This window comes from Olea europaea, unplaced genomic scaffold, assembly GCF_002742605.1.
Source record: "Olea europaea var. sylvestris unplaced genomic scaffold, O_europaea_v1 scaffold1075, whole genome shotgun sequence".
In the NCBI taxonomy this organism is placed as follows: domain Eukaryota; kingdom Viridiplantae; phylum Streptophyta; class Magnoliopsida; order Lamiales; family Oleaceae; genus Olea; species Olea europaea.
In genome coordinates this window covers 135,895-148,365 of record NW_019228104.1, presented here as the reverse complement: position 1 = coordinate 148,365, position 12,471 = coordinate 135,895, and the positions used below count along the sequence as shown (strand labels likewise).

Sequence of the window (12,471 nt, the reverse complement as noted above, 5' to 3'; positions counted from 1 at the left end):
TGAGACTAGGGTTGAGTTATTTCTAGTAAATCTTCAACTCAACCCAATCAAATTTAACTCGGGACAAATTGGACAAGTAATGCGTATAAATTTTTTTGTAACTCGACCCTCAACTAGGGATGAATTTATTTATGACCAATGCTTTGCGTACAGGGCACTGTTCTATAGGGGACTTACAGTAGCTGCAGATTAGTCCCACTGACTCGTATTTAAAAAAAAATGTGTGGGTCCCACCCTTGTGTTTGCCTTGGCCAACCTCTGTAAATGCCCTCCCTGTACGTGAAACATCTCCCTTTATTTATTTATTTTCCTCTCAAGATCTTTCAACTCGACTGTGGTTGAGATTGAAATATCAAAGTTGTAAGTGCACTTTTAAAAATGGAACACTAATCTTGTTAAGATATTAGAGTCCATTTTCACCATACAACTAACTTGGTCCAAACAATCGAATAGAAATATTGAAATATTTGATATATAGATGAAAATGTAATAGAGAAATCATTTGTAGTTAGAAATTCTTGTCATGGTCTGTTATTTCGTACTATGAATTTGTTGATTATTTTTTATTATAATTAAAATAATTGCTTTATCTAAAAGTATCTTGTATAACTAGCGAGTCGAAATCTGAAAATCGAAAATCGTAAGAGCAAATAGTTCTGTCTAATCAAAATACAATTTTTTATTTTTTTCCGTATAAAATAAGATTTATTAAAAATATGGAAGTGCATAGCAAACATTATTTGACTAGTACAGAAACATGTCCAAATTAAATGTACAGTCAAAAATGAATTAATAATTGGGCTGCTGCGGGTGACCGATAAACATCACGCTACGTATGTTGGGGTTTGATTTGGACAATTTTTGTCGTATTTTTAATCAATTATTTTAAATATTTTGAGAAAAAATTAAAATCTATCGAGTGTATTTTTTTCTATTTGATTTGAACGTCACTAGTTCATGGATATAAAATGTTTTTATACTTTATTGTCGACGAAACAAACAAAATATATATATCAAATTATAAATTTAAATACCAATAAAATCGCAACTAAACGTAAAAAATTCGCAATACAACTCTAATAAATAAAATATAAAGTCCCAACAAGGCCTTCACAATCCTCATCGATGGATTTTGTGGTAATTTCTGTACTTCAATGTTAAAGGCTCGAATATTAAGGCTTGTTGACCAAATATAATTTAAAAGTTTAGTAGATATAACTTTATCGAACAAGCAATAATTAATTGAACTTAGCAAGTCAAGAGTTGATTTGAGTGAAGGTCATTGAGAAATTGAATTAAGATGGTCCATTGAGTCCCCAGATGGTACAAAAATCATCCCAAGAGAAGCACATGCATTTGGATAAGGATAGGTATTAGGGCTACACGTGTCGACGTGGCATGTCAAATAAAAGTGGAAAATATTCAAAGTCGTCAATGTTTGGCTCATATTTTTAAACTGTTGACGTCACTTTTTATTTATATATATCGAGTGATCTACAAGTAGTAGTAACTTATTCATCGTCTATTTTCTATTTATTTATAATTTATAATGTCAATAATAATTTCTTGAACATGCTATAGCTCAAATCCTGCGAAAGCTGCACGTTAAAGATCAATCAAATTTTAACATCAACAATATAGTAAATCATCATATTATTCCAAAGATCGATTCTTTCAGATAGTTAGCTGGTGATTAATATAGATATATGCTAGTACACATAAATATGCTCCACACGGTTCATAAGAACTCTCACATCATGTCAATAGTCGATATCAAGTCATACTCATGAAAAAGTAATGTTAGAAGTACAAGTCATTTTTCACGGAAGTCCGGCTATTTTTCTATTTTTTTCCTTCTTCCAATGAAAATTGGTCAAGCGTTGTTCCTGTAAGTATTTTGAGAAATTTTCTTGTACGTGTAGCGGGGTTGAATAAATTATATCAATTGTTTGTCTTTGTTAGTTGGCCGTTAAATATCTCATTTTGTAATTTATGTTTGTTTCTGTTTGTCACGCACGGCCAATTTAATAACCTCCATCTAACCACAAAGAGTGATGGTCATGTATTAAATTTATATAAATAGATGTTTAAAGATAAGAGATGAATGAATCGTAGTAGAACGTGAATAATACCCTTACAAATATAATAATATTATTCGTCCTTAGTTTATATGGCTGTGAATCCTCTGTTTTCATTGTTCAAGTCGAATGATATTCAACTCTAAGATACATTCACATTGAACAATACCGAGATTGATGATGGTGGGCCCTCTTGCTAAAACGTTTATAGGGACAACGTTGTCACGTCACATGTACCTTTGAAATTGAGATGATATTTGGTGAAGATTAAAATTAATATTTTTTTAGTAGATTATGATAGAAATTTTTGAAATGTAAAATTAAAGAGTTATGAGATCCATGAAAGATGTGGTTAATATTAATTGTTTGACTTTGATTTAAATTAAAATCAGATTTTAACTAAAGCCGAACATGGGTCGAATAACATTAGGTCACTATGCCAAAAATACTATTATTGTCCGTGTGATTGCAAGAATGAAATTTGGATGGAAAAAAACGAATTCTAAAGAATTGAATTGTCTTATTTTATTGGCAGTTTTCAATTAAATATGTTTGATTGATATAAATTTTCACCTGAAAAAAGTTGAAATTTTGGATCTTTTAGTGTTCGTTTAATTTTATTTTTCATGAAAATTGTCAATTAAATGAATAGATTTTTTTTACAGATAAAATTTGATTCCATTAAAAAAAAAAGAAAAAAAAAAGAGCATTGAAAAACCCATTTTCTCACTAGAACCCAAGGAATTGGAATTCCTTTGAAACCAAGAAAATGAGGTCACGTGAGGGAGAAGTGGAAAATGAATGACCTGAAAAATTTTGGATATCAAACAAGAAATTGGGTGGAAATGGATAACTTTTTCCATTTTCTATGGGAAAAAAGCCCTATCAAACAGGGCTTTATTGTTTGGAACTTGAACTTAGCATAACTGCTAAGGTGGAATAGCACACACAACTTGACATATACGTGTGGTTCTCCTTAGATTTAGAAAATATAAAACAGCCCATGACGATAAGGTCCCATAACGTATGACTTCACAAACGAAAATAATTAAAAATCAAATAATGGCAACCTTTAATATTCCTTAAATTTCATATAATTAAGGCAGGTTTTGTAGGGCTTTTAAAAAGGGTAATTGGCACAAAACGTCCTTATCTTTCAAGTCTATTGTGAAAAACGTCCCTACCTTTCATTTTTTGACATTTTTGCCCTCATTTCAACCTTTCTTTGCTCTGGACGTCCTTCCGTCCATATTCCGTTAGTTTTTCCGTTAATTAAAGGATAATTGGCACAAAACGTCCCTACCTTTCAAGTCTATTGTGGAAAACGTCCCTACCTTTCATTTTTTGGCATTTTTACCCTCATTTCAACCTTTCTTTGCGCTGGACGTCCTTCCGTCCATATTCCGTCAATTTTTCCTTTAATTAAATACAAAAATACTTTTTTCTTTCCATAAACAAGGATAAAATTGTCCTCACCCACTTCACCCCTTTTTCCCGCCATCAACTTAGTCCATAAGTAACAGTAGCAGCGACATGAATCTGAAAATATTTTAAATGATTAAGTTAAATAAAGAAAAAATATCGTGAACACATTATATTTCACAATTCCACAACTACTGTTGCTGTCATTTTGTGTCACTGAAAAATTTTAGAAAGACATATTAAATGGGTAGTCAATTTATAATGAGCCAAAATGGTGAATGGCTCTTTTTGGCTCAATAGAGAAGATGAATGGCTCATTTTAAATTGATTCATTATAAATTGACTACCCATTTAATATGTCTTTCTAAATTTTTTCAGTGACACAAGATGACAGCAACAGTAGTTGTGGAATTGTGAAATATAATGTGTTCACGATATTTTTTCTTTATTTAACTTAATCATTTAAAGTATTTTCAGATTCATGTCGCTGCTACTGTTACTTATGGACTAAGTTGATGGCGGGAAAAAGGGGTGAAGTGGGTGAGGACAATTCTACCCTTGTTTATGGAAAGAAAAAGGTATTTTTGTATTTAATTAACGAAAAAACTGACGGAATATAGATGGAAGGACGTCCAGCGCAAAGAAACGTTGAAATGAGGGCAAAAATGCCAAAAAATGAAAAGTAGGGACGTTTTCCATAGTAGACTTGAAAGGTATGGACGTTTTGTACCAATTACCCGAATGTTTAACGGACAAACTGACGGAATATGGACGGAAGGACGTCCAGCGCAAAGAAAGGTTGAAATGAGGGCAAAAATGCCAAAAAATGAAAGGTAGGGACGTTTTTCACAATAGATTTGAAAGGTAGGGACGTTTTGTGCCAATTACCCCTTTTAAAAATTCAAAAATTATTTCTGAATTTTTTTGAGAAATTTTTGGTTTGAAATAAAAGAGCTTTTAGAAAAAAAGTTGATTAAATTTGACTTCTTCGAGAAATAATTCTACAAAAAATAAAAATAGAAACAGAATCTCGCAAAGGAGCTTTAAAAACTCGTGTGATTTTCTTCCACCTGGTGAATGCATATACAAAATTAACTATAAGAGCTCGCGATTGCTCGGGTTTCATTTTTTTTTTTAAGTTTACTTTTCAAGAAATTAGTGATGAATAAATGGATAATACTCATAGAATTTATAAAATAAGTGATAAAAATCAATATTTGAGTTTTTAGAGGAAAAAAAAATAATACTGACGGGTGCAGAATTTCTTTCTATTTTACCTTCCTTATGATTGAAACTCAAATAAAAATGTTCAAATTTGAGTTGTCACCAATTTGACAATATTTTCGTATTCTTCTATGATGCTTTAGTTTCAAAAAAAATAAAATAAAAATTCATTGCATCTGTTCGACATTTAAAGAAAATAATCACCGGCTTAATATTGCTTACGTGGCCTCACTTAGCCGCCCACATTGGACGACCACGCTTTATATTTTTTCTTTCTTCCAATGAAAATTGGTCAAGTGTTGATCTTGTAAGCGTTCTATGAAATTTTCGTACACGTAAGAGACTTGAACAAATTATATCAATTGTTTGTCTTTGTTAGTTGGTAGTTAAATATCTCACTTCATAATTTATGTTCATTTTTGCTTGTCTTTGTTACCGTCCCCTCACATAGGGGACGTGGGGCCCACTTCATGTGAGAGGGCTGTACACCGAGCTGTAAGCATTATTCATGATACATTTACATTGAATGATACCTAGATTGATGATAGTGGGCCCTCTTGCTAAAACATTTATAAGGACAGTGTTGTAATGTCACATGTTATTAGTTATCACCTTTGAAATTTAGATGATATTTGGTGGGGATTAAAATTAAATTTTTTAGTAGATTGTGATAGAAATTTTTGAAACGTGTGGTTGAAAAGTTATAGGATCCATGAAAGATGTGGTTAATATTAATTGTTTGACTTTGACTTTAATTAAAATAAGATTTTAATCAAAACCGAACATGGGCCGAATAACTTTAGGTCACTATGCCAAAAATACTATTATTGTTTGGAACTTGAATTAAGCATAACTGCTAGGGTGGGAATAGCGCACACGACATATACGTGTGGTTCTCCTTAAATTTAGAAAAAATAAAACAGCCCATAACGATAAGGTCCCAAAACGTATGACTTCACAAATGAAAATGATTAAAAATCAAATAATGACCTCCTTTAAAATTCATTGTTTCTGAATTTTTTTAGAGAAATTTTTGGTTTGAATAAAAGGAGCTTTTAGAAAAAAGTTGATTAAATTTGACTTCCTCGAAAAATAATTCTACAAAAAATAAAAACAGAAGCAAAATCTTGCAAAGGAGCTCTTAGTCATGCTTTAAAAACTCGTGTGATTTTCTTCCACCTAGTGAATGCATAATTATAAGAGCTCGCAATTGCTTGGGTTTCATTTTTTATTAAAAAATTACTTTTCAAGAAATTAGTGATAAATAAATGGGTAATACTCATAGAATTGATAAAATAAGTGATAAAAATCAATATTTGAGTTTTTGCCGGGGCCAGGGGGGGGGGATACTGATGGGTACAGAATTTCTTTCTATTTTTTCTTCCTTGACGATTGAAACTCAAATAAAAAAGTTCAAATATGAGTTGTCACCAATTTGACTTCGTTTTGGCTAGAGCGCCCAAATCAGCTATATATTTGACACGGGTTTGCCGTAATGCTGAAACTATGGCGAATGCATCTAGTGTCATTGATACATAAATAAAGATACCAATTAAATATTTTCGTATTCTTCTATGATGCTTTAATTTCCAAAAAAAAAAAAAAAAAAAAAAGGTTCATTGCATCTGTTCGACATTTAAAGAAAATAATCACCGGATTAATATTGCTTACGTGGCCTCACTTAGCCGCCACATTCGACTACCCGCTTTATTACTATTTTAGTACGAGTAAGTATAGACTTGACAACCAAAATAGTCTAATATGACAATCTGTGTATATGACGTATGAATGGCAGCGAGATGGTTCGGGACAAGAATTCCATCTCTCTCCCTCGTTTCGTTGAAAATTTCCTCGCCTCTTATCCCAACCTTCTTCCTTGCTTATGTGGGTGTGTACACACAGCATGGCACCCCTCACACATTGGGGGGCTACGAATAATTTATTATGTGTGGCCTCTTTCCATGTGAAGGGATTTAAAGAATTATGTACATCGAAAGTGTACATGTAGTATAATTATTGTAGGATAGGGTTGGAGTCAACTTGGGACGGGGAAAAACTCGCAATCTCATTTTGGTCCCTTTTGAGGTTTTTTTTAATAGTATTTTTATTTTTTTTAAATAAAATCAAATATTATTAAATGTAAATATATAAATTATAATGCACTTTACATTTTTAAAGGTCAATATGTAACTGTTTATTTCATTAATATATGTTTTCTATATTATATTATTTTTACATATAAAAAATAAATTTATTAATCGGGAGAGAAACTTTAGTCTCGTTTCGTCCTGCTCCTTGATTAATTGATGAATCTTCATTCTATTTCTAATATTTAGGGTTAACCTTTCAATAGTAGAGTTAAGGATAAGTGGATAGAAAGATGCTACACTGACATGGAGGCTTTGACAACCTCCCCGATCAACACTCACAATTCGATCCCAACATGTGAGAGGTTGTTATGCCTTTTGTCATCCATCTTTTGTCACTTTAGTTTAATTCAAGTGATAGCGCGACATGTCAAATGATATGATTGACCTTAGCCATCTCTAATGTTAAAGAGAGGTACTATTTGAAATTCGTTTTCGTTGAAAGTTCAACATACACGCTTATGACGAAAACAAACTAGACATAAAATGACAAAGAAATGACATATATTAATTAGACTATGATTCATACATTGTAGACTTTTATGAAATCTTCTTAAACTACATTCTATTTCTATGAATAATGTTATTCAATTCCATTGAGATTACAATCCTAATTTAGGTGACGCTAATGTGACATTAATTAATAAGTAGAATTAAATAACTCACTTAATTTCACCTTTCACTTGACAAATTATTTAGCGCTACCTAAACTGGAGTTGCAAATTCAGTAGAGCTACATACCATTTCATTGTCATCCAATAGTAAGTATAAGATATATTTATAAATTTCATGTTTTTGTCATTTTAATTTCTTATTTTTGCAAGTTACAAGAAAAACGCTTCTTCTTTCCCCTCCAACATAGTGATCTATTTTCAATAACGTGAGATCAGTAATCACATTTGAAAACACTTTAATTTTAAGAGTACTCATAAATTTAAAAAATCAAATATTTGTTGACCATTGATAGAGATGGCAATGGGGTTGATTCGAGGCGAGGCGAGCGTCAGACGGGGACCGGGCAACTTTTTACCTCATTTATTTATTTTTTAATTTTTTTCCACATTTTCAAAGTTTCGAATTATATTATTATTGGAGAATAAAATACAAATTCAAAATGAATTTTTAACAGATGAATTGTCTAGAAATAAAATTATTTTTAATTTTTTTTTTCCTTCACGAGGCGGTACTATATGTCGAATCGATGTCAAATTGGCCGACTTGTTAATCAATTTACAACGCTTCTCCAGCAAAATGTTTAGTAAACGACAAGAGAACGACGGCACTTTGTTTTGAATGTGAGTGCGGATGGCCCAATCAAAACTCTGCCGTTTCGTTATTGACCAACTAATTACCTTTTTAATGTATAATTATGGGTTAAGGAATGGTTTAAAAGCAAGTTGAATTGAGGAGGAATCTTCGCGTAGGGTTACTGCCAATAGATATTAAAATAAGGTATTTTCAAAAATGGTCCCTGGAATTTGGGCAAAATTTTAATTGGCTCTTGAAGTATATTTTTGATCTATTTAATTACTAAAGTTTATTAACGTTGATTATTTGTAAGCCTTTTAGTTAACTCGTGACGTGCCATATATATTTTTTTTCTTGCAAAAAACATATATTCAAATCAAATTGCAATAAAAATTCAACTCAAATATGAGTAAAAGTTACTCTAAAATTAAGAGTTCATATAGTGGTTGGTGAACTCGATATTGTTAAAATGCATGTTATGTTTTATTTTTAAATTAATTTGTAGATTTTTCTCAACTAACGATCAAATTGAATAATGTTTATCATAATTCCCTAGAATTTCTTAAATTTTCTTTTATGAATATTTTTCAATTCATACATAGTACGTGCTTCATGCAGTTATGCATGTCTTAGCGGTGAACATGTCAACAATTATGGAAGTCACATCGAATGCGACATTATTGTAGCGAAAAAAGTCACAAAGGCAACACTAATTAACTTGAGTGATTATATGAGTTAAAAATAATTTAAGGACCAATGATGAGTAGAAAAATACTTTAAAGATCAACTTGCACAAACTTCAGTGACCATTTATGAAAATTAACAATTGAGATATGAAATTAATGCCAACGTCAGAATTTTCCGACAGTCCACTGGTTTTAAATAAGGTAAATTGCATTCGAAGTCCATAGCCTTCGAATGTTCTAAATTGCGGCCTCAAAACTTTAAAACATCCCCTAAAGGTCCCAAACCACTGAAAATGTTTGCACTGCAGGTTCTTCTTGGATAGAAAGTGATACTTTGCCTGCTAAATAGTCTTCTTCTTCTTCTTATATATATATATAAAATGAATATAGTGCCATTACTTCGACGGGCAAATATGACAGATAAACAAAAACATAAAAAAAAAATTAAACCAACAAATTAAAAAAAACAAAAAACAAAAACCCCGACTCCACCCACCCCAAAACCCAATATGCACCCATCATGCCATCACTTCATCTTCTCCAAACATGTCATCACTGACCACTCTCCTTGATTTCAATTGTTGTTGAGCGATATTTTTCCACTAAAACTAATTTCTTCTTAAATCATCAGTTCCTCCACTTCACAACAACTATTCATAGCTAAAGCACTTTAAAGGGTCACAAAGTAGCGAAATTCTCAACAAATAATACACAAGTATTAAATGTGGTGGCAACGTGGAACTGATGGGGTGAAACTGTGGAGTGTGATGGGCTAATGGTGGTATAGTGTTAGCCCCGTTTGTTTCATATTCTTTGGTCAAAAAAATGAAAAATATAATTATTATCCATTATGTCAAGTTATCATATTTGATTTCTTCTCTCTTGTGTAGATCCTATAATAACTATATTTTTCATTTTCATTCTTATAAGAATAAGAATCAAACATGAACTATATTTACACTATAAAGTTAAAGGTAAAATAGTCATCGAACTCACAAAATGATTATTAAACGGTCAAAATAACAGTTATGTCCAAAAGGACACACAACACTAACATTTAGAAGTTTTAGGACCATAATGCTAGAACGTCCAGAGATTAGGGACCCCCACGGTACCTTTTCAAATATACAGTTGACTTTGTTTGGTAGGGATTAAAATTAAAATTTTAATTTAAATCAAGATTAATAATTAATTTCAATTATAGATTTTATAAGATTCCCGGACTTTTTAAATATATACTTTATCAATTTTTATTAAAATTTATTAAAAATCTAATTTTAATTTGCATGGCCCTACAGTATGCCGATATTGACTTTACGTCCTATAAAAATCCATTCCATATTTCATTTTTTTTACTTAAAGCAAACAATTTCACAACCTAACCTTCAATAAAACAATCATGTCTTCCTGTTCGGCCACTGCGGCCGCCGCCGAGGTGACAACCACTTATCAAGGCGGAGGAACTTCCATCACCGCCATACATCCAGATGTAATCCGAACCCACATCTTGAATAGACTTGATGGTCCAACTCTTGCCTCCACAACCTGTGCTTCAACCCAATTCAAATATTTATGCACAGAAGATAATCTATGGAGGGATATTTGTAACTCCACCTGGCCCTCCACCGCCCACCCCAGCGTTATGGACGCCATCACCTCCTTCCCTTCCGGCCACCGATCCTTCTACTCCGATTCTTTCCCGACTCTCCACCACCACGGCCTTCTCCACCGCCACAGTTCCAAGGAATCCCAGGAACAACGTTTGCTTCAAACACCAGAATTAATATCAGCAGTGGATATTTACTACGCCGGAAAGTTAGTTTACTCCAAAGTATTAAAAACCGAAACCGGTTCATTATGGTTCTTGAGTTCACCCTTGAGAATCGACCTTCTCGACTTAAAAGAAACGGTGCCGGTGCCGGTAACTCTCGAAGGTGAGGAGGACACATGTATGGAGAATCTAGAAGAGCACCTCACAGTAAGCTGGATTGTAATAGACCCTGTCTCCAAAAGGGCGGTCAACGTGGCGAGTTCGAAGGCGGTGGAGACTCGACGGAACTGGTTGACGGATGAGATCCAGCTCCGGTATTACACGGTGATTGCGGGGGCGGAGGAGGGCGAGTTGGTTCAGTGCGGTGTTGTGGTCACCTGCGGGGGTAAGGAAGGGGCGGAGTTAGACTTAAAGGAAGTAAGCATGCAAGTGGAGGACATGGAGGGTAAGATTCAAACTGGAATGGATAGTTTGGTAATTTTACTCGAGGCCATGGAGGGGAAAAGGAGTAAAAGCGACATCAGGGTAGAAAAAGAAAGGTTCCATTTACTACAGAAAAAAAGAATAGAATGTAGAGTGAGAAAACAGAGGAGAGAGAGGAATTTGGATATAGTGTATATATCCACTGGAGTTGCTTTTTTCTGCTCTCTTTGGGCCTATTTTTGTTAGACATACGGAAATTAGGGATGACAACAAGATGAATATGAGGCAAGTAGGTCATTCCGTCCCATGTCCTATATTTTTTATTCTCGTTATCTCTATTAATGAAAAGAGCTATTCCCCACGTACACCGAATAACTCATAGATTTCTAGCATTTTGTTCATTCGTCATTTTTTTTTTTTATAATTCTTGAATGATGTTTTGACACTTGTGTATTCGGACAAATTCTGTGTAAAAATCTAATGAAAATTCAAATTTAATAAAAAAGTAATTTTTACCTTGTGGGCTTGCGTCCGACTAGATCCTTGTCCCTGAACCTCCGGCCCCTCAGCAGCTCAGGGAGGTAAATCGCAGGATGTGCCCTTGTTGGCTCCCAGGTTCCCACAACTCATTTGGACTCTTTCCGCAAAGAGAGCTCTCTTCACTGGGCGTTTGTTCACACCAATGGCTTCCTCTCCATATGGCTCCCAGTGTTAATTCCAGGAATCGAACTCTCCACCCTTGCTTCCAGCGTCCCAGCGAAGTGATTGTTCCACCAACTCGGATGTGCCCTGGGGGGCAGCCCAATGTTGAATGTATTGAGAGTTTGAATTGTTAACCTTGCAAAATAGTTAATAATCTTCGATTTAAGTTACAACAAACAAAAGCTTAGGGCATTTGACAAAAGTTTTAATAAATTTTGATAAAAAAATTATGACATGTACAATTAAAAAGTTGATAAAATTTTGTAAGTCCCTTAATATATGTACTTCAAATGGAAGTTTAATCAATTAAAAAATTGATAATATTTTAACAAAATTTATCAAACGAGCACTTAGTCTAATAGTTGAAGAGATGTATAGCTATAAAACCCTATATGATAACTGATGCTACCAAAAATCGTACCTGTAGATTTTCCGAGCTTGATGACTGATGATGAGCACGAACGTGATCTTCCGATACCTGAAACAAAGGCAACGAGGTGTGTTCTCGTCGCCCCTCCGATGCTTAAGTCAGAAAGGGAAATATATGCGTGAGGCTATGTGCTGAAGAACAATGTAAAACGTACCTGAATAATGGTTCAAGGTTCTGTATTTATAGTAGTAAGTGACATTCTCCTAATTGGACTCAACTAGCTGGATGTCCTCATCTGTTGGAGTCCTGAATGGTTAAGGAGTTGGTCGAATTCCAGAATTATGCGTGAGATAGGACTCTTGTGGGAGTTAAGATTCCTAATTGCGTAGGAATTCTAAAG

At 33.4% G+C, this 12,471-nt stretch overlaps 1 protein-coding gene across 1 annotated transcript; it reads left to right on the top strand.

The window, feature by feature from the left end:
- The first annotated feature begins 10,132 nt into the window (after positions 1 to 10,132).
- On the top strand, positions 10,133 to 11,400 carry LOC111373135 (F-box protein At2g27310). Its single transcript, XM_022995617.1, has one exon. It carries the CDS (start codon positions 10,205 to 10,207, stop codon positions 11,243 to 11,245), a length of 1,041 nt encoding a protein of 346 aa, XP_022851385.1. The 5' UTR covers positions 10,133 to 10,204; the 3' UTR covers positions 11,246 to 11,400.
- Positions 11,401 to 12,471: the final 1,071 nt, after the last annotated feature.

Excerpts from the sequence above, each read along its gene's own strand:
- LOC111373135 (XM_022995617.1), top strand. The coding sequence starts at position 10,205 with ATGTCTTCCTGTTCGGCCACTGCGGCCGCCGCCGAGGTGACAACCACT.